Consider the following 21,844-nt stretch of genomic DNA (forward strand, 5'->3'; position numbering starts at 1 on the left):
TTGTTACCAACTTAACTGTTTTAATCTTCCGATAGTTTAAAGTGAATTCGATTGTCATGAAAAAGTATCGTGGATTAACTATACCCACAGCTTGAAGGAGGGAAAAAACGTCAGTCTTGAACGCCAGCTTCTAGCAAATTTAATCATCGGTTAAAATTTTCGTTAACTAACGCATGGTTAATCAAGCGCTAAATAATTTGTCACTGATCGGAAATGCCCGACATGTAAATTAGATTTATTAAACCATCACGGATAAGTGGTTTAATCGGGTTTAATTTACTTTCCGTCAATTACAACGCTAGATTTTACCCAAACAACGTTTAAAAACCACAAATCTAAACCAAAAGATAATCAAAATAAGATAAATAATTTCTTAAAGCTCTGCATGGCCCAACTGATATACAGCATGCCTTATGTTTGATTTTCTTCTGGTTGGTCGAACAGCGTCGGAATATTTTACTGCGTCAAGAATCGACACACCAACAAAATAGAAAGAATCATAAATTCTTGTAAAAATAAAATTAAGGTTCGGATGGTTCGGAAGTTTGTGAGTGGCTTGGAGAGTTTTCCAAAGCTAGATTTGGTGTTTTGCCGCGATTTGTCGTTTGTTTCAGGTGTTTTTCTTATGTATAATCTAGTGTAATTGTAATTGGTGTGTAAAATGTAGATGCAAAATTTTCAAAACGGTGTGTTTGTTAGGTGGACTTGCGACACATGGACGAGAAAGCTGGGAGTAACGTCGTAGATGTTGGAGTTGATCTTTCTGAATTTTACATGTCCGTTGAATGGGACATTTTAGAAGTACCTGCCGTAAGGTAAAATTCTATAATCAATATAAATAAAACAATAAATGGCAATTGGAGGGCAATTATTACCGATTTGTCTTCGTTTTTCTCTAATCTGGGATTAGGCGAAAATTTATTGGATTCGTATTGTATCACGAAATGATTTATTGGTCGACCATGAGTCTGTTAATACATTTCCGGTAAAATTAATTTCTCTCAGTTACAAAATTCTATGCAATTTGCTTGCAAATATAAAACCAAGAAACTTTCACACATTGTTCAATCGATTTTGTTTGCGTGTGAATGAAGGTAACATTAATTTTCTCGCTTGGTTCGAATTTTCGGCTTTATTTTTGATTTAATATCAATAAATTTCACACACTCAAAGTGGGATAAAATTCGGGAATTTACATGATAATGTTGAATATTGTCAAGAGGTGGAAAATTTGAACGTTCGAGCTATCGTAAATATTCCGATGTAAAGCTGCATATTATTCACCTTGCCAATGACACAGGAAAACAATGTTTACAATAACCGATATTTATCATTTGTTTTTTTGGCTTATTGTTTAAATTATGTTTATTTGCTAAAATTTATTTAGCCCGGCGCATCCACCATTTTGACCGGTGTCAATAAATAGGTAGAAAAATAAAACATGTGTTGAGATTCAACAAACCGTAATAAAAAAGGGCTGTGAGGGCATCACAAAATGTCTCCATATGCTGCCGTATCGATTTTGACATTAATAAAATGTTCTTTTATAACAGCAAGACTTAAATTTTAAACTTTGTTTTTGTAATCGCAGGGGAGTCATTTCAACTTTTCTTGACAAAATTTTTGATATTTGGCATTTATTAAATTTCGTTAACATCCCACACCTTTTTCTTCCACTCTAATGCTTCAAAAGATGGAATTTTGACATAGGCGTATCTAGATAATTTTCACGCCGTCGGCTGTCTAATTCCACTAGTCAAAGATATACCGGACACTTCCAGAGATCAATATCATCTCCCGGAATAAACAGATTTAATGGAGCGTAACAAGGGATGATGGATGGCAGACGTACACGTCTATTTTGTCCATGGATGTTATTCCTTGACGATTATCTCAATATTCAGACACACTATGATTAATACATAACCGATATTTAAGATTTAATCGTAGGAAATTTTGGGTTTGTGTTACGGCGAAAGTTTGAAAGTGGAACCCGACGAGAAATACATTAAAAAATATAAAAGTTGGCTATTTTCAGTATGGATTCTAGCGCAAATTCCGTAAATAGCGATCGCGACAACTTCGGGAAATGTAATAAAGCGGACGCCATTCGCCGAAGTTAATTAAATCAAGCGATAAAAGGGATTTAGGAGGATTCTCGCTGTATTTATTCATCATGGATACATATTGGAATCTATATAAAATGCGAATGATGCGAAACTTAAAGCCGTACATTATTCACCTAAATAAATGATTACATAGGAGTTTCTTCCTGTTTTCAACACAATATAACACTAATGATTTAAGGCATTTTAGATAACGTTGCAATCATATTCTTATTATTATTAATTCAAACATTGAAAAAAATGTGGAGTTAAAATTCTATCCAAGTATTTTAAAGCTGTAAATTTTTAAGTGGTCTGAGTTAGAATTTAAGTAGGCACTAATTACTTTATCTTTTGGAAGTGATGAAACTGGCGAAAAGTTTTGAATTGGTAATCGGTTATAATGGCCCATTATTGTCATTATTTTATAGCTCTGAGAGTTAGTTTAGTGCTTTTAATGCCGGTTGAATAATTTTGATTCTTTTTCAGAAATGAAAAATTCTACACGTGCTGTGATGAGCCATATCTTGATATAACTTTCAATATAACGATGCGAAGAAAGACTTTGTTTTATACTGTGAACATCATCATTCCTTGCATGGGCATTTCGTTTCTCACAGTGCTGACGTTCTACCTTCCATCAGATAGCGGAGAGAAGGTAATAAACAATTTCGTTGCTTTTGTTAAAAATCAGTTATTTTGTTCAAATATTGCCTATGTAAGTTTTTTTAAAGTTTGATTTGAAATTTATGAAGAACTCGCTCGAGTTGTTTAAATAATTCGGTTTGCTGTGTCAACATGCATTGAGAAGAAATAAGCATTTGAAGTGAAGTTCTCGGCGAAATGTAATGCTCGTTAATGGCAGCCTCGAAATGACTTTTTCTCAATTTTCATTATCTCGACGAATATGTCCGAGTTTCTTTTTAACTGTCATAAAACGAAAGGGACAAAAACATGACTAAATTACATTTCAGCAACGTTCCGGATTTAGCTGGTAATTGGTGAAATTAAAAGTTGGGAAAACTCGCTACGTTTTTGATTCTTTAATTTAATTTACATTTTGCAATTGCATTTTTGTCTGTAATCAGTGTTACGTGACTTTAAAATGCTACACAACTAGTCCTTAATAAATCATCCCTGACACGCGATCTATTATTCAGCATCATTAAGATTAATAATATACAATTCTCAGGTAGCTGTAAGCAACACAATTGCGAAATATTTCATTCAGTAGCTTGATTTTAATTCGAAATATCGAACTTGTGCAAACACCATCAATTCACTTCATTCATAAAAGTTCCTCAAAGCGCTTTTTATATTCAAATTGTCATATTGCTCGCATCTATTCAACTTGTCAGAGGAAGACTCTAAAACGTCATTATTTCTTATCAGAATCAATAGTGCAATATTGAGTTTGAATACACTTTTAATAAAAATTGTTCGGTCATTTAATTAAAATACACAAACCGAAAATGTGTTTATCTCAAGGCTTTGTTCTGTTCTCGAAATCGCTCTTTGCATTCTCGTCTGGTCTAATTACATTCTGTTATCTTACGGTAGCTGGATATTTCATCACATTTGCTATAATTGACTTCAACAACTGGATGTGGAATGAACACTAACTTACAATTCTGAAATTGACTTGACCAATTTGTAACACTTTGTTTTGCAGGTTACGCTGTCAATTTCGATTTTAATTAGTCTACACGTGTTCTTTCTTCTGGTCGTTGAAATTATTCCACCGACTTCACTCGTCGTCCCACTTTTAGGAAAATATCTCATTTTTGCCATGATTCTCGTCTCTATAAGGTAAGTACTTTTCCATACATACCTTAACTAGATTTCCATTTTTCTTCCAGTATATGTGTCACCGTGGTTGTCCTGAACGTGCATTTCCGATCACCACAAACCCACAAAATGTCTCCATGGGTCAAACGAGTATTTATTCATATTCTACCGAGACTTCTGGTCATGAAAAGACCTCAATACGTTTTTGAAACAAATAGGTAACACTTATGCTTGCATACAAATTAACATTTTTCTGCTTAGTCAACTCTCCAGATCTTTCTTTTGCATATTTGGAAGCTGGAAATGATAGTTAAACATTGTTAAACACGCCCACTTTACTTTTTATTGTTTAATTAAAATAATACAAGTCGAAAACTGTCTAAAGTGCTTTTGTAGAGTTAAGTTTGATAAGTCATAATAGCTTGTAGTTTAACTAAAAGTCTTTAAACTAAAATAATTGATGATTAAAGAAGTATTTTAAGATTATTTTGTAATTTTGGCGACAAATTTCTGTGTTCTAGTTAATTTTTTATTTTTTTGTTGGAATTTGATGTGGCCTCATTTGTATTAGTGTGATGTGTCTTCAGTTTTCATGATTCAGGTTTATGTCTAGTCGTTTCCTGATGCGAGGCCGAGAACCGTCGACATGTCTTTATCCTTATCACACAACCGTACAGAGAGATGACTGCAGCCCCAAGAGGAGATATCCAACCAGAACCCCATCTAAAGAAGATTTATCTCCTAGGTAAAGTTAAATTTTTTATCGAAAATACAACAAACAGATCGATGATGTAATGATTAAATCAAAAGCTGAATTTCATCGACTTTGACCTCCATCGAGAGCAGCTGTATTAAAAGGCAATTTCTATTGTTAAGCCCATTATTATTCATCACTTCCACTTTGAAACGTGGATGGAATCCGGATACAACGAGAAGTAGTTAAAATTATGAAATAAGTTCATTGTAGGCGCCACTCTAAGACACGGACGTCTAATTAATATTCAAGATAACGCAAGTTTATGTTTGAATTATTGCCATTAAATCGCACTCTGACGTTGAACAGAAGCCCAACCCACAACCACAAAATACAGAAATTAATTTGCAAGAAATTTTGCCATATTGCTTCACCAACAAGATCTTTGAAAGCTTGTTTTTGATATCCGTTTTGATGTTGGTGTCCTTGGGTGGTGTGTGGACCCGTCTTAACGCACTTTATCGATCGCGTCATTTTTCTGTTCGCAGCTTAGAAGACGGCGGCCCTTTCGGCGGCAGCTGTCAAATCCACGGTCCCGTGGCCATCCCGCACTCCGAATCGGAAGATCTCACCGTATCGGCGGAGGCCGATAATGGAATCAAAAGCCCAGTGCTGCGAAATCCTGGATTTTCGCATTCACGTTGTCCTCCCGAAATTCACAAATCGTGCTTCTGCGTACGATTTATCGCAGAGCACACGAAGATGTTAGAGGACTCGACTAAGGTGCCACATTAGACTAAAAGTGTTTATTTTATTGTAATTTAGTGGGACATCGTTTCATTTTCTTATTACGTCATTTTTCTTGAGACGCGTTTCATGAGACGGAAGCAGAGAGAGGATTTCTTATCGGAGATGGGACAGTGTCAGCGTTTCAGAAGTTCTCTGGTCCGGGTGATATTTCAACCCGTTTGACACTAGCTACGACTACGAAAACAAAGTCGAGTCACTCGGGAAATATTCCACTACCGAAATGAAAATTCGAGACGAGTACAATTGATTTACTCAATTAAGACAATGTTAATGTCGGTGAAACGTCCAACGTCTATCATAAACCAATTTTGAGACCCTTCAAATTTACAATTTCCTTCAAGTGTTTAAGTTGATTTCAAGTTACAAACTTGCTTAAGCTTGTTCTTCACCGACGCAAAAAATTTAATAACACAATTTTGTGGCGATGGAGATATGCTCTCTTTGACGTTTCGTGTGGCGATTTAAATTAATTTGTTTTAAAGTCGTTATTTTTGTTTAGGTGAAGGAAGATTGGAAATACGTGGCGATGGTGTTGGACCGTTTGTTTCTGTGGATATTTACCCTGGCCGTCTTGGTGGGAACGGCCGGGATAATCCTACAAGCTCCTACGTTATACGACGATCGCATCCCAATCGACAAAAAATTCGAGGAGTATACCACCACTACTGTTGTTCGTTGCCCTCCTCCACAGTAGTTCCTCACGTTATTGCCTAAATATCATTTCATTAATATCGAATATCATCGTTGTTGTGTAAATATGAAACTCATCAAAATAATTTTATAATGCAGTTGTATCGCAACGAAATTCTGTTTACTTAAGCGCATAATTTTTGTATAAACAAAAATTACGCAATGTATGACTGTTAAAAATTCATCTCGTCCTACAAATTCGTCGACTGCAAAACGACAGGAAAAAAGCTTATGAATTTTGTATTCAATTGAAAGCTACCTGAATTGTACATAAGCATCAATAATTATATATTTTACACAGCTCGATACGTTTTCTATTTATAAAAAAAAGAATTTTACGAAGACTTATAGATTGGGTTTTTTGTATGTTTTTAAACACGTAGTGCCATTATCGAATTTAATTACGGTTCGGAAAATTTTAAATAAAATGATGTTTAAATAGCACACAATTAAATAAAATGAAATGTATCTAAATAATATAGAAACGTAAAGCTAGACATTAAAATGAATAAATAAATATTAGATTACATAGGTAGAAAAAATTAAATATATATTTAGATCAATAGACTGCCTATTGACATAATGGGAACATAATTTGTACATATAATCTATGTTAGATTGGTTAGTCCTATCGTTAAAATTGTGTTGTATCATAGTTTAAAATTGTTATACGTTGTTGCTTGGTTTTATAAATATCCATGCTTAATAAAGTATTTCGAAAAATTTTTGTCATTTCCATTCTCGATGTTACTTTACTCAAGGTGATCAAAAACTTTGCTTTAGTCATTCACCAATAGTTGGCTCTCCAGCTGCTGTTATTGTTATTGTCCTATTGATTTTTCCTAGGCAAGAACTTTAGTTTGAATCTAATTTCACACCTGAGAATAAACTATAACTCTACATTACTAAATAATAAAACAATCACCCGGAATCATTGTCAATTTTTTTTATTTCAACAAAAAACCTAATACTGCTCTAATAACAAAATTGTAATGTAAATAAATAATTCCTCTTTTATGTCGCCGTTTCTGCTCCTAATCCAAATTAACATGCGAATGGCATTCCGCCGTATAATTACCAGGAACGTGGGGTCTTGTAATTCGTATAAAGTCATCCAAAGGGCAGAGAACATCACACCCTTCCAACTTTTGCACTTCAGGTTCACTTGTAACATCTCTCAAATACAACACCTGAAACTCTCATTCGCACCGTTTCTTTCTCTTCGAAACCTCTCACCTTGACTCCATTCTGATACAATTCGACGATCACTGCTGCACTATATTTCGGTACGTGAGGTTTAAACAAATTTAAAGCAGCTAAAATATTGATCACGTTGTTTTCATGTCCGGAATACAGAAAGATTTTTTCACGTAATAAATTCCGAGACTTGGCTGACATCTGTTTGATAATCTGACCCAACATGCGACCTGAAACCACACTCTCACACCTTGTAACATTTTTGAAATTTTTTTACCGCCGTTTAGGCGCTTCAAAACAGTGTTGTAATTCTCGTAATTGCATTGTTTGGCTGCCATTGCGTGTAATTGTTCGGGGTAAACGCTTTGTGCCCATTCAGGCAAAGTGAGATTCATTGATTCTTCGGCATTCAAAGTTTGGTAAACTCCAAAAACATCGCCAAGAGTGTTCATCGGCTTTTTCGTCTTCTCGGCGATGTATTTGAAAAAGTCGCGATTGGCTTTAATCTCACGCTGGACTTCCTCGGACGAAAGGACTTCCTCTAATTCTTTCATATAAGCAGGACAATACGCATTAGGGCGTCTTAAAGTCTACAAAATTAGAATCAGTAGCGCCCAAAACTAACTTCCCAACTAACATAATCGTATTTGTCTTTATCGTAGTGATAGGGAATTGGCATCCATGCGAGATTATCGTTGAATTTTTGTGACTTTGAGGGTGGAAAAAGTCCAGCTAAGGCCAAAAGTGCTGTCATTTTAGTACGGTCAAAGTCGGTACTATAAGCTTTGACCACATCAGAAGTGTAAATATCGCCCAAAAAATAATCATATTTTTGCCTCAAAAGTTGGCCTAGTTTGAAAGACATATTTTTGCCTCTCTGTTAACAAAAACAACGTTAAAATTGTTAATCGGGTTTAATGGAAAGAGTTACGTTAGTTAAGGCTCCGTATCCCATTGGAGTAAATGTTTCAGAATTGAAAGGATCTGTTGGGTAAATGTCTTTAAGTTCGGGAGTACGACTTCCATGTCTGAAAATCTAAAACAATTTTTAAAAATGGGTCAAGGTTTGGCTTACCACATGGACGAGTTGGAGTTGTGCGTCAAGACAATTGATAAAAATTGCGATTAAATAAATAGATAAAAACTTCATTTTGTTTGCAAATTATGTCAAAGAATGTCAACGCCGTACTGAGATGTGATCGTTTGATACCCATTTTATATGATTAGGGGACAGAACCGGAGTCTTTTAAACGTTGACCTTAAATAACACTTTAAATCAGTGGATGTAAAATTTGTAATTTTAGTGCATCACATACAAATATATAATTTTTATCAAACTGTGATAACGTTAAAATGGAGGTACTTTTGTGAAAAATGTTTCAGTGGAAGAGTTTACTTTGCTCAACCTTGTAAGTCATTATGGTTTAGTCGTTGTTGTCTTGATTTAATTCAATCAAAATGTACATCTAAATAACAAAACAGATAATATGACCATTTATCCATTCATTGAGTTACATTGGAGATAATATCTGATGCGTAAGTGTGGACGTAAAATTTTACATCACTAAAACCCGATAAATATTGTTGATGTTCTAAATATAGATGAATGGCACATCTAAGAAAATCGTTTGAGTGCCACTGAAAAGTACCAAAAACCTTGTATAACTCAACTGGAAACATCTAGTTCTTATCATTAATTTTCTTTGAAACGATTTTTTCCCCGCATTATTATTTTCTAAAATTAATTAAAATACGTTTATATTACGTATCATGAGACCTCAGAATGTAATCATTTCTTGCACAATTGTGGCTATCTAAGAATAACACTGAAATATTATTTATGGAAAATGAAACATATTTATAGTACGAGAAGTAATGGAAACATTTTATTATTTTTTATTATAAATAAAACAGTCAATAACCTAAATTATTTTTAAATTTTCCAATCTTTTCAGATTGTTGAGTCAGACAGATAGAGCCAACTGTGTTGGTTTTTGATAAAACTGAATTAAAAATGCGTTAATAATTTGTTGAGGTTGATAATGGGAGTAGGAAACTAACAAGTTGTGAAATTGTTATTTCTTCACTTTTAATCAAATGTTATTACCTGTTGATAACCTTTGGGATTACGGATGTCTACAATAAGACAAAAATTTCATCAAATAATTTTATTTTACTCAAAATAGAGCTCACTTAAATTAACTTATAAAGTTAAATATATTTGTCTTAAGGAACAAAACTATTACTTGACTAGTCAAATAATTTCTGAGACTGATTTATCCTCTATTTTATCCTCTAATCTGCAAGTTCGCACTCGTTTCTAGACTCAGGCAAATACTTTTTATAGAGGTTAACGAAACGTTCAAATCGACAGAAATTGTTACAATTTGGCAGTTTCATCCGTTTTGGCTTTTCTGTCCTGTAATCTTGATAAAAAACCTTAAATAGAGAAATTTTATAGAATTCCTAAACTTTAACAAGATAGTTACTTTGACGATGCGAATTCCTTTAATGTTGTGAATTTCAATCAACATATAAGAACCATAAGGTGGAACATGAGGATAATAAATTCCTAAAAGATACATCAAATGGGCGATATTGTATTCGTGGGCTGAATATATAAACATGCGTTTTCTTTGATGCAACATATTCTTGATTTTTTGCTCGGAGTCGTAAATAATTTTCTTCAACAAAAATCCTAACCAGATTTGTGTAAAATGTCAATATTTCTTAATTACCTGAAGCCAATTTTTTCAATTCCGTGTTTGCAGTACTTAGAAAATATTCCAAGTGAGTTAAGTCACTTAAAACTTTGGGGTAAACTTTTTCAGTCCAGGCTGGCAAGACAAGACCATTTTCTTGCTCCGTCGTCAAAGTAAAATACATATCGGCCATTTTCTTACTCGTAAAATTTGAACCACTATTGTCGATGATGTATTTCTTAATATCTGAATATTGTTCAAACAATTTTTGCCCATCTAGTGAATTTAAAAAATTATTGTAACTATTTTTGTACCGTTTGCAGTTTTTAAAAGGGTCGCCCAAAACCTGTCACAACGTTAAAAAATGCATAGATTAAGTTTTAAACACTCACGTAATCGTCATCGAGGTGAAAATAATTAAACGGAATGGGTTGCCAATGCAGATTTTTCTCCCAGATTAATTCTTTTTCTGGTGGAAATAATGAAGCCAAGACGAGTTGTAACGACATTTTCGTCCTGTTGTAATCAGTAGAACGGGCATCGATTGTGTTTAAAGTATAAGTGCCCAAAAATTTCTTGTATCGTTTATGTAAAGCTTTTCCTAGTAAGTATTGTTTCCGTTTTCCAGCCTAGAATGATTTTATTAATTGCTGCAAAATATATTTTGTTTTTTACATTGGTAAGTTGGCCAAAACCGAAAGGATAGTAAGTCTCATTAATGTGTGGATCCTTAGGATAGATTACATGCCTGTCAGGAGTGCGATCTCCGTGTCTGAAAAGCTAAAAACTTAACTTAATCGAAATTCACAATTTTTGCTAGTTTTATTACCACGTGGACTAGTTCCAAAGTACTTGTTTTACCGTCAATTAAGGCGAAAAAGTTGGCAGTTGCCAAAAGTAAACACAAGTATAGTTTCACCATTTTTGTACTAATTACCCTAATTAAACACTGCTTTATTATATAGTTGTTTGATTGAGGGGTTATCAGAATAAGTTGTACACGCGGTCATCATATATTAAATTATGATTTAGTAAAATTCGCAGTTAAAAGACTTTGTGCTTTTGGCTCTACTTTTCGGCAAAATTCGGAATTTTCTTATCTCATCTAATTAAAAAAACTTAAAAATATTAGTGCAACTAAGACTCATATCATATCATTCGTTTTTGAAACGTTAAGACAGTCCTCACGTTCTAAACTTTGACCTATTTCGATAAAAATATTATGTTGCCACATCAATGTGGTTACACAGCACAAATATTCTAGGTATGACTATGACTATTGAGTGACATTTAAAAAGCAGTTTTTTTTCTTAAAAATTCTATTTTTTTGTTAAATAATAACACGTGTAAAATAATATTTTATTATTAATGAAAGAGTTATTAATTAAAAAAAAATACTTTATATCTCAAATTCCATTTTGTTTGTTTTAAGATTAACATACAAAGTGATCCAAAATGACTGAATATGTTGGCAATCCTGACCCTAATTTTTAAAGCTTACCATTAGAGTACGCTTTTGATTAAGAACAATTCAACAATCTTGTGGGGTTGTACGTATTATTAACAAAAATTCTTTCAACAGACTCTAGATCACTTCGTATTAAAGTTGTTGACGTCTTTTTCATTTTATCATTAAAAATAGTGCAATAAAATTAAGAAATATTTGGAATTAAAAACACCTAGCTCTAAAATTTTTAGTTATTAATTTTTTAGAGAATAACTATACGCAACATAAATAACAATCTTTCATGAATATTGTTTTAAAGTTCTGGGACCCTTTATTGAACATTTTAGTCAATGAGTATAATACTCTTGTAGTTTCGTATCTTAAAGCAGCTGCCATCTGTGGGCTATTAACCAAGTTACAAATAGTTGTTCTTTCTACAGGCGTCTTGAATCGAAATCGTTGGAATTAAATCTTTCTGCAACTGAACAAATTGGTCATAAGGACAAAGAACTCCACATTTTGGAATGTTGAGCTCTACGGGTTCTGTAGCTTCTGTATCGTTTCTGTAACGAAGCTGTAACAAAAAGAAGGTTACTGTTCGGTTTTTGTTATCACAGATGCGTCATGCTATTGATAAGGAAATTACACAGTACAATAAACATATTTCGATTTGTTGATGTAAATGATGACTTGGAAAAGTAAAAATTTGAGACACGTTTTTCGAGGTTGACCTTTGCAAACGACAATTAAAAAACCGCAATATTTAATTAGTATTGTCTAATGAATTTCAGCTTGATTTGTGATCTTTACCTTGACATAATAATAGTCGTTAGCCTTATGAATTTCAAAGGAGATGGCACTTCCGTAGGGCGGAACGTGTGCTTTATAGTTGACATTGAGGGCATTTAACATGTATCCCAAAGTGGATTCGTGTCCTGAATACAAATAGATTTTCTTCTTAGAGTTCCCCTCAATTTTATTTTTCGAATCATCGAGAATTTTCTTTAACATGTAACCGGAATTGATTTGTCTAGTTCTTGGGTCGTAATTGTGATAACCATAAACTTGAGCAGCTATGCTTTGAATTGGCTCAGGATAGATAGTCCTTACCCAATCGGGGATAATCAACCCCATATCATCTTCCGTTTTAAAATTAAATAAAATGTCTTGCATATCGGCCGGATTTGTCATAGATTTGCCGGAATTTTCTTGAATAAAAGCCATGGTTTCTTTGTAGGGTTTAATATACTTGTCTTGCACTTCTTCTATTTCGAGTAAATGGTTAATGACATCAGATTTATAAGGACACGTACCCCATGGATGAAACAGCTATAAGAAATCAATAATAATAATAACAACACAATTTTGCAAATTTATTTACATCTTCTTCGGAATCGGATTTATACGAAACCGGGATTGGTTGCCATTCTAGGTCTTGATTCCATTGCTGAATCTCATTGGGCGGGAAAAGTCCAGCGAGGACTAATTGGGCACTCATTTTAGTCCTTGAAACATCGGTACTTCTCACCCATACCTCATCTTCGGTGTAAACATCACCGAGAAAGTCTCCGTAGAGGCTCTTGAGGTAACGCCCTAATTTGTACTCTCCTAATTTACCATCCTGCAGTTTAATTTAATTTGGTTGTTAATCAAGAATAGGTGTAATTACGTTTGTTAATCCTCCCATTCCGATTGGATAGAACGACTGGCCTTTGTTAGGATCGTTAGGGTAAAACCCCGTTGTTGTACGAGCTCCATGTCTAAAAATCTTAAAAAAAAATACATATTTTAACACATTTTTAGCTTTTACGACTTACGACGCTCACGAGTATTAAATCAGTCGCCGGATCTGCTGTAATAGTTGCAGATTTAACTAAATAAACTACACAAAAACACAAAAAATGTTTAAGTAGTGACTTCATAATAACTGTTGTGATGAAGTGTCAGGATACCTAAGTTATTTTATTGTGATTCTCCCACTTTTATTGTGAATTATTCTGGACGTGTCCTTGATCTCTGGTATTCTTTGTATATTTGTGATAAGCAAGTGGAGTTTCCTAAATACTCCAAATAAGACAATTTGCGATCAAAATTTTGTATGAGTTTTTGTGTAATTTGTTTAATAATAATTAATTATGTTCTCATAGCAACAACAAATTATGTTTTATCTGATTATTTTAGATTGTCAGTACCGATTATCTTGCTTGTATTGTTAAAATAAAATTTCAAATAGCAACAAAATTTGAGAAATGTACAAGACATATCTTAATGCTATTTATATCATTCGAGATAAAAAAAAAAGTAGTAAACAGATGCGATACGGAGCAAGTTCACTTTAAACTTTCATGTTTAACCAGTAACTATTGAAGAAATAAACATGAATAAGTAGAAATCAAGAGAAATTAGAGTTTATTCAGATTTCATTTTGTTAGCGCCTGCTTTTTGTGACAGCTTTACTTAATAGCTTGCTGTGTTCTCTTGTAGATGGCGGCTTTGGTTACCTCGAGTCACAAATTGTTTCATATTGCAAATAAAACTTCATGATTTATGTTAAGTAAAATTTACATTCAAAAAACAAAACATTGTTAAAGTTCGCCGCAAAGTACTTCCGGCAATAAAAACTTTATTAAATGATAATAAATAAAGTCAGAAGAGCACATGCTGTTTATATTCACATAAAGTCCCCCCAGAAGCGTGCTCATGTCATTTATGAGTTTCACAAAGTAATCTTTTGAAACGGTACTTAATATATCGTTTTTGAGTTTGGAACTTTTCTCTTAATTAGAAAAGTTATTCTGTGTTCGGTGAGTCAATAGTAATTAGGACATGGTAATTTACTAATAACACAAAACTAGAGCTTTGTTTTAACAGTCTACGACACGCTTAAGATTTATTAAAAGTTGTTTCGATAGCAGCTTGTTTTCAATTAGTTAAGTGTGAAAGTTCCAACTTCCTGACTGTAAATAATTTATTACTCAGACTTGGACTCGTAATTTCTAATTTCTAAACAAACACCTTTTATTTGTGTCGTTCCATCCGCAAAACATGCTCTTAAACTCTGGCTGTAAAGTGAAATAGTTCGTACATAAGTGCGGTGAAACGGCCGGAGTCAACTGTAGTTCCAGGTTAATTCCGGAGATTTATTTGATGCTTCTCCCATCGTAAAGCTCCGGGCCGGTCTAATCGAATTTTCAAAGTGTAAACTGAGATTTTCAGTTGAAAATTAAAATTGCGAAAAGCGATGGAATTTCTATCACAAGACGCATCTAATCAAGTTTGATTGTGTGTGAAGTTAAAACGTGTTTCATTTATATCCTGGCTTCTTTCAAATCTAAATTCCTTTTAACGCGGCTTCGAATTTAATTTACTCTTTTATTGGTGGTAATGTTAAGCCGCATTCACTTGAAGCTACTTAACTAATGCAATTGAGGAAATATTCGCAAAATGCATGCAAGCTTCAATTAGAGCTTTCACAAAAACGGCAATTCAACAAATTTTTCAATTAATGATTTAAAGCTTTATCACGTTTGATAAATTTGTGTTCTTTTAACGTACCTAAATGTACAAGAAGTTCTAAATTTTAGTGATTTACTGATTTATTTTAAGAAAGCAATAGTATCAAAACCAAATATTACAAAAAATTATATACAAATATTTTTTGTATGCGCTTCTATTTTACGGACTCATGTACCTAAAATGAGTTTTTTTTAACAAAATAGTTATTTTAAAGGTACTAGTACCTTTATTTTTAATCAGTATTTTCAAAAAAAAATTTTTTTATAATATTAAGTTTGAATGTATTTATGGAAACTTTAACAATAAATGTTCATTGTGACATGTACCTAAAAAGTTTTTGAAGACTCGTTTGTTATTCTAGAGTTGGCTTTGCCTCGTACACAAAAAGATATAGAAATAACTATTTTAACATTATTAAAAATATATATACTATATATATAATACTATGTTTTGTAGTACCTATATAATAGTTATTTACAATATACAAGACGATAAAAAAATTGTTTATACGAGTGAAAAGGTTAAGTTTACGAGTGACGTAGTCAGTTGGATTTGCCTAAGAGCATATTTGAGTGAGTTTATTACAAATAAATAGTTTTATATTTTTCTAAAAAAAACCTTGCTTTTTTATTAACTACAAAGATTCCAAAAATATGATTTAGAAGTATGACAAAAGATCTATTTTCAGGAGTGTTTTTGGTATTGACCTAGTAATTATCTTAGAACTGACTAGGCAACTATGACATTCAAAATATTTACCTATATAAATTTTTAGATCAATTTGGTGGCTTAGAGAACTCCTGAAAAATTATGTTTTCACATGTCTCTAAAATGTTTTTGCGGAGTCATTTGCTATTTTAGACACATCAACAATTTGTCCTCAAAAACTGTGTTTTAGGTATTTTTAACAAAATTTGCTATTTCATTGATTATCAAGAAACTTGTTCCACTGTCGGGAATAAAAAGTGTCAGTTATCAAATAAAAATAGTGATGCATTTTTTATGACAATCTCTTTCATTCTTCTTGGAAAGCTCTCTCAAGCTCGCCTCTGACTCTAAAGACTAGCATTTGACATTTGCACAAATCGATAAAAGGCGGACGCAAGCGCAAAATACGCCGCCAGTCCCCAAAACACATTTATACACAGAACCTAATTACACAACTTCTTTATTTTAACCATTAGTGAATTGTTTACAACTTTACGTGTAACCTGTTTTCTTCCTAGTCGTGATTTATCGAATCAGTATTAAATTTTAGTGAAATCAAAGCGTATAAAAACCTGCCGAAGAACAACAGTGAGAACACCCACCTTTCTTAAATTATTAAACAGGAATATGTGATTGTTTTTGATTATTGTTATCGATTCAGGTGTTAGAGCAAACAAATGATTCAGGTAATTATAGGTTGCTTGCTGAAGGAATTTATTATTTATCAGCTAAAAGTCTTGCTTTTTTCATTTTATTCAATTTCCAACACAGCAATTTATTATGTGCATGGCAATTGTTTGATAACTCTGATAAGCATGATACAAAGCAGATGTTTATTGTAATTATTTTAAAGGGATCATGTCGGATCTGGAACATAAGTATTTTGGCTGTAGTTTTCCTCTCCATCTACAACATTCTTCTCACTCTGAAACTAATGTACAGCCCAGAATGCAGCAAACACTCCCCTGTGGCTCTAAAGCCAGCCCAAAAGGTCGTAAAATGTGATCCTCCAAGACTTAGTTATTCCAAAAGCGACCAAATCTTCAAGCTCGACCTTCGTTTAGGTCGTTGGGACAACCGGCTTCAATACAAACTTTTCGACAACATCCTCATCGGCGATCATTTTGCCGCTCTCAGTGACGTCCACAAGACGTGTTTTGCAACTCAAAGTTCTCTCGAAAAAATTGCCTCAATTGTAGAAGTAACTGCAAACTGGAAAGGTCCTATTTCACTGGCTACGTTCGCAGCCAGCGACGATGAGCTTAATTCGCTACTTTTATATATACTTTTTCTAAGAGATTGTTTTGCCAAAATAAGGGAACAAGTCAGTTTTCATTTCGCTTATCCGAAGGATCATCGACCAAAAAACATAAATATTGATTTTGATAAGTTGAAGGAGATGAACTGTGCGAATCCTGCGGGAGCGCTTCAGCAATTAGTCAAGCAATACCTTAAAGGGAATAAATGGAGAACGAAATTGCCGTACCCTCAAAACCATCTAAGGAATTTAGCTCGGAAGAATTGTCAAAGCAAGTTTGTCTTCCTCACGGATGTAGATATTATCCCGAGTAAGGATATGGTGGAAAAACTGGATATATTCCTCGGACGTGTAAAATGTAACGGGCTTTGCGCATACGTCATTCCGACTTATGAAATCGACGAAAGAGTCAGGTTTCCTCCAAATAAGACTGAACTTATTCGATTAGCAAATAAAGGCCTAGCTAGACCCTTCCACCACAAGGTTTTTATCTACAATCAATTCGCCACGAATTTTACCAAGTAAGTCGTCACTCACTGTTGGAACATTTGTAAAAATTGTGTTCAATAGATGGCAAAGCACTTCCAACGAAAGCCCGGAAGTGCACATTAGCCATCCCGTCACGAACTTTGAATTCCTCTACGAACCCTTCTATGTGGCTCCGGATACAGTTCCTCCCCACGACGAGAGGTTTGTGGGATACGGATATACCCGAAACAGTCAGGTAAAAGTCGACCAAAACCAGTGAAACATTTGCAATTTTTATTTTTTAGGTGTATGAAATGTTTGTGGCCGGCTATGAATTCCTTGTGCTTTCGCCAATTTTCACGTGTCATTGGGGCCTCCAAGTGAAGAAAACTCGGCCTCCGTGGCGGGAGCACCAAAACAATCTAAACCGAAAACATTTCGATGGATTCAAACGCGAAATCTTCGCCAAGTACGACAAAGACCCGCTTCATATCATGTCAGGCCGAAAAAATTGAAACTCTATTTAAATCGCACATTTAATGTTAAACAATTATTTTGTTTACAATAAAGTATTGAGATTATAATTGGGTTACGTTTTTGATGAAATCGCGCAGCTCGGAGATGCGGGAATAGACCCCGGGGTACTCGGGGCGAGCACAGCCAAATCCCCAGGACACAATCCCGACGAGGAGGCCGTCGGCGACTAAAGGACCACCGGAATCACCCTACAAATATAAATTTTAACCTTGAAACTATACGATTTGTAGGTGATACCTGACACGAGTCTTTGCCACCGAATTCGGCTTGAGCACAAAGCATTCGTTTACTAATTGTCATCTCCTCTTTTTCGTATGCTTTTTGGCACTTTTCATTTGTAATATATGGAATTTCGACGACTTGCAATTGGTCCGGGCTTTCGCCCTCTTCAGTTAACATGCCCCAACCGGTCACTGTGACATTAGTTCCGAGAGATATTTTGTAGTTACTTGGAGCTAACCCAATTGGTAGCGCAGATAAACTAAATTCTATCGAGTTGTAAAGATGCAAAATAGAAATGTCATAATCCATAGTTTCAACAGTGAAGCGTGGGTTCTGGTACACTTTCTTCACCGTTATTTCTTGACCACCTTTATTCGGAGCGCTAGAGCCAGCTCTAATAGTTAGTGCCATATCAAAATTTCTAAAATTTTTAATTAAAAGTAAATTTACACCAAATAAATAAAATACCCATTAGTGCAGTGAGCCGCTGTTATGACATAATCAGGACTAATAATTGAACCGCCACAAATGTGGAATCCATAATAATGTAAAGAGACTTGATAAGGGTATTCTTCTATGGTTGTTGATCTTCCACCGACGATTCTGCCATCAAATTTTGGGGCACCTAATCCAAATTGATTAGTTACAAGTACATATTAATTTAAAAAAATAACTTACCATTAACGGTGAGTACAAGACTTAGGATTATTATTGGAAGCATTGTTGGTTTTAAAAGAAAGTTAAAAATTCTGCGTTTATATAGTGGTTTCGATTGATACATTTCGTAAGAGACTCTTTTGCTTAGAACGAAAAAGTGTTATCAATGAGAAATTTAGAGTACTCAAATAACGAAAACAATGGAATTGATGCAATTATTTTAGGATTAACAATAAAATAAGCAATATTTGTTTTAATAAACTTGAAAAAAAATTAAATATTTTTGAAACTCTTTACCTTGATTTAGATTTAGACAAAAGAGGAAGCTATTCACAGTGATAAGTGTCACCTTATACACTCTGTTGAATTAAAATTGAAGGTTTTTAAAATCTATTATTATGTATTTTAAAGTTTACCTATCCTACACATTGAATAAAATTCGGTAAAAAAACAAAATAAAGAATGTAATAGTAATAAATTTGCTTTTCAACTGTTATGAATTTAATGAACATAGCAGTCAAACGACGTAAGTTATTTTTATTTAAATATATGTATAAAACATCGTGTATTATCTTTTATCCACAATCACTCTATAATTAGATGCGTATAAAGTACCACTTTATCCACTAGTGAAATAACGTAACTTTATTCCACTGTTAGTAACCAGCGCACCGCGTAACAGCTTACTACGTTTAATCGAAAGCACATTTGGCGTGACGTTTAAATGTCAGTTTAATTTTTAACTAAGTTTCGAATAATTTGGGCCTGTGATTGTGGATAAAACATTATATTGCAGTCGTGTGTTAGTCGCGTTTTATCCACTTAAGAAAATTAACCGTGCGACGTTTTCGCGGTTAAACATTCTTACGTGGATAAAACGCTATCTAACACACTCTTACAGTAAATAAGTATTTTTAATTAGTTTAATAAAATTATTTTTAACAGCGACAGAATTGCCATTATTCTTTTTAGTGTAGGTATAATACAGTGCGATCAAAAAGATTATCTATCAAGCAAGCCTAGAAATTTAAAACGTGTGTCTGCGGAAGATAAAATGTCACAATGGTAAATAGGAAATGTCAAAATATTTTTTTTGAAAACTGTAACAACAAATCGTGGTGAACGATTTGTATGAATAAACTCCAACTACATCTCATTTTAGAGTGTTTTAAGACGTTTCATACAGAAATTCAATTTGTTTAGATCAATATTTATGTATAAAATAATTTTTTGACATCTAGGTGACATACAAACTTCCAAGCGACATACGTCCTCAACTAGTACGCCTATTTGATAGAAAGACTTTTGTAGAAAATAAAATTTTACCTTGTAACCTTTGTTTATTCTGTAAAAAAACTTTATTTGTCTCAATTTTTTACGGCATTCTTCGTATATCAAGATCATGGCAATTGCTCGTAGTTTGAGTACATTTTGAATGGAAAAAAAAATGGAATTAATAACACTATTAAATTTAATAAGCAACAACAAGTTTGATTTACATTTAATAATCTAAAGTCAAACAAAAAAAAGCCAAGTAGTCTGTGAAAATGTATTTTGGGTTGCGTCTGAAAATTGGTCAGGGTCTTTATTGTAAATGAGCCTGTAGAAACAAGATATCATATGCAAGAATCAAGAAAGTAGTGGATGATATAGGTTGCCAGGCGAATTACAAATATCATCTGCAATAAATTTTTATTTGAAATAAATTAATAATTAATAGTTACATAATTATCTACTTTTAAGCAAAAGTTTAATGATTAGAAAAACGATTTTTGCCATTTTTGATAACTAATCATGATTATCACATTTTTGTCAACTTATTTATTGCTAGTTATTATTTTCTTGCGAAAACAATCAACGAACATTAACACAAAATAATTTATTGGTATTTATACAAAAATTAGTGCAGGTGTACGTAAATAATCATGGATTTATTTTGTTAACAATTTGATCAATAAAATCAAGAAACATAACCACTTTGGTGTAAACTCCAGGATATTCGGGTCTTGCACATCCATTTCCAAATGAAATTAGGCCAACAAGAGTTCCATCGACTGCAAAAGGGCCGCCAGAGTCTCCCTACAATAGATTATAGTCCTCTGTTATATACAGGATGTTCGGTTCAAGTCGCCCCGGCCGATAACACCTAAACTTACTTTTTTTTTCAAATACTAAATTTTCAAATAATACTATTCATTCCTCACTTTCTTAGTAAATGCATCAAATTTTTTTAGTACATCCGGTGTAGTCGGAAATGCTACCAAATTTAGTTTTTCAAATGGAACACCTATGTTTTTTTGCTCGAAACAATAATAATTGGTATGAAAAATACGGTAAAGCACTATTTATTACATTTTACTTTACATAATGCACTCAGAACTGAATGGAATTTTATTGCAAATTTTGCAACGTAGGCGGATTTTACTTGTCAAGGTATTCATGCTAAATGCAATATGCTTGGATACCGTTTAACTGTTAGTTTGACAAAGCTTAATTTGTCAATAAATATTATTGAGACCTTTAATAATGGATGATATTAATTACGAAGAATTGGTAGATCAGTTTGAAGTGTTTTTTAAGTGCAATAAAAATAGAGCGGAAGCTGAAAAACAGCAAAGAGAAAAATACTCAAATAGAGTTCACCCAAATCGTTGGAAATTTAGTCGAATTGAAAAACAACTGAGACGAATAAGTTCGCTTCTTAAAACTAAAAAACCTACGGTTCTTTGTGAAGAACAAGAAAATAGAAATCAGAATGTTCTGTTATCAGTCGAAGAAAATCTAAGAGTTTCTATAAGAGAACTCGCTCATCAACTGACCAATTTTCTTATAAAATTCTAAGATTTAAGATGTTTTTTGATTGCATTGTGTTACGCAAAATGTAATAAATAGTGGTATAGAGTATTTTTCATGTCAATTATTATTGTTTGGAGAAAAAAAACATAGGTGTTCCATTTAAAAAAACTAAATTTGGTAGCATTTCCGGCAACACCACATGTACTAAAAAAATTTGATACATTTATTAAGAAAGCCAAGAATGAATAT

General features: G+C 33.3%; 6 protein-coding genes across 14 annotated transcripts in view; 2 read left to right on the forward strand and 4 right to left on the reverse strand.

Annotated features, from left to right (window-relative positions):
- The window catches only part of LOC123007894 (acetylcholine receptor subunit alpha-like), a 32,473-nt gene extending 25,669 nt beyond the window's left edge, over positions 1-6,804 (forward strand). For 4 of the 6 annotated variants that reach the window (XM_044403393.1, XM_044403392.1, XM_044403396.1 and 1 more), the window contains 7 exons: positions 700-815; positions 2,595-2,763; positions 3,778-3,914; positions 3,965-4,111; positions 4,495-4,638; positions 5,136-5,370; positions 5,897-6,804. In XM_044403393.1, coding sequence (XP_044259328.1) covers positions 700-815; positions 2,595-2,763; positions 3,778-3,914; positions 3,965-4,111; positions 4,495-4,638; positions 5,136-5,370; positions 5,897-6,091 — 1,143 coding nt within the window. In that variant the 3' untranslated portion in view covers positions 6,092-6,804. The remainder of the gene's footprint in view (positions 1-699; positions 816-2,594; positions 2,764-3,777; positions 3,915-3,964; positions 4,112-4,494; positions 4,639-5,135; positions 5,371-5,896) is intronic. The other 2 variants (XM_044403395.1, XM_044403394.1) reach the window with 1 other exon arrangement.
- Positions 6,805-7,017: 213 nt separating this feature from the next.
- LOC123007896 (venom acid phosphatase Acph-1-like) lies at positions 7,018-8,525 on the reverse strand. Of its 2 annotated transcripts, none has more exons than XM_044403398.1 (6): positions 8,360-8,525; positions 8,216-8,320; positions 7,922-8,161; positions 7,562-7,874; positions 7,324-7,514; positions 7,018-7,277 (listed from the first exon to the last, which is right to left on the reverse strand). In XM_044403398.1, the coding sequence occupies exons 1-6, from the start codon at positions 8,432-8,434 to the stop codon at positions 7,122-7,124; spliced, it is 1,080 nt and encodes a 359-aa protein (XP_044259333.1). In that variant the 5' UTR covers positions 8,435-8,525; the 3' UTR covers positions 7,018-7,121. The 2 variants fall into 2 exon arrangements, with proteins under 2 accessions (XP_044259333.1, XP_044259334.1); XM_044403399.1 differs by having other exon boundaries at positions 8,216-8,312; positions 8,360-8,461.
- A 747-nt stretch (positions 8,526-9,272) lies between these two features.
- On the reverse strand, positions 9,273-11,076 carry LOC123007537 (venom acid phosphatase Acph-1-like). 2 transcript variants are annotated; one of them, XR_006412872.1, is made up of 7 exons: positions 10,816-11,076; positions 10,662-10,766; positions 10,379-10,615; positions 10,023-10,332; positions 9,774-9,982; positions 9,478-9,723; positions 9,273-9,420 (listed from the first exon to the last, which is right to left on the reverse strand). XR_006412872.1 is itself a non-coding variant. In XM_044402901.1 (6 exons), exons 1-6 carry the CDS (start codon positions 10,906-10,908, stop codon positions 9,580-9,582), a joined length of 1,098 nt encoding a protein of 365 aa, XP_044258836.1. In that variant the 5' UTR covers positions 10,909-11,076; the 3' UTR covers positions 9,444-9,579. The 2 variants fall into 2 exon arrangements, 1 of the variants encoding a protein (XP_044258836.1); XM_044402901.1 differs by lacking the exon at positions 9,273-9,420 and having other exon boundaries at positions 9,444-9,723.
- Positions 11,077-11,452: 376 nt separating this feature from the next.
- On the reverse strand, positions 11,453-13,383 carry LOC123007510 (venom acid phosphatase Acph-1-like). 2 transcript variants are annotated; one of them, XM_044402855.1, is made up of 5 exons: positions 13,260-13,383; positions 13,103-13,201; positions 12,815-13,054; positions 12,244-12,762; positions 11,453-12,007 (listed from the first exon to the last, which is right to left on the reverse strand). In XM_044402855.1, the coding sequence occupies exons 1-5, from the start codon at positions 13,353-13,355 to the stop codon at positions 11,849-11,851; spliced, it is 1,113 nt and encodes a 370-aa protein (XP_044258790.1). In that variant the 5' UTR covers positions 13,356-13,383; the 3' UTR covers positions 11,453-11,848. The 2 variants fall into 2 exon arrangements, with proteins under 2 accessions (XP_044258790.1, XP_044258789.1); XM_044402854.1 differs by having other exon boundaries at positions 13,251-13,373.
- Positions 13,384-16,055: 2,672 nt separating this feature from the next.
- On the forward strand, positions 16,056-17,967 carry LOC123007951 (beta-1,4-glucuronyltransferase 1). Its single transcript, XM_044403490.1, has 4 exons — positions 16,056-16,343; positions 16,511-17,436; positions 17,486-17,639; positions 17,689-17,967. The coding sequence occupies exons 1-4, from the start codon at positions 16,335-16,337 to the stop codon at positions 17,896-17,898; spliced, it is 1,299 nt and encodes a 432-aa protein (XP_044259425.1). The 5' UTR covers positions 16,056-16,334; the 3' UTR covers positions 17,899-17,967.
- The window catches only part of LOC123007626 (transmembrane protease serine 9-like), a 10,890-nt gene continuing 6,953 nt past the window's right edge, over positions 17,908-21,844 (reverse strand). Inside the window, exons 5-8 of the mRNA XM_044403020.1 lie at positions 18,821-18,942; positions 18,611-18,767; positions 18,158-18,563; positions 17,908-18,108 (exon numbers count right to left, since the gene is read on the reverse strand). Of these exons, the coding sequence (XP_044258955.1) occupies positions 17,962-18,108; positions 18,158-18,563; positions 18,611-18,767; positions 18,821-18,942 (832 nt within the window). The 3' untranslated portion in view covers positions 17,908-17,961. The remainder of the gene's footprint in view (positions 18,109-18,157; positions 18,564-18,610; positions 18,768-18,820; positions 18,943-21,844) is intronic.

This window comes from Tribolium madens, unplaced genomic scaffold, assembly GCF_015345945.1.
Source record: "Tribolium madens isolate multiple individuals breed KSU strain unplaced genomic scaffold, Tmad_KSU_1.1 Scaffold_3;HRSCAF=73;Tcas5.2_LG2, whole genome shotgun sequence".
Taxonomy (NCBI): Eukaryota; Metazoa; Arthropoda; class Insecta; order Coleoptera; family Tenebrionidae; genus Tribolium; species Tribolium madens.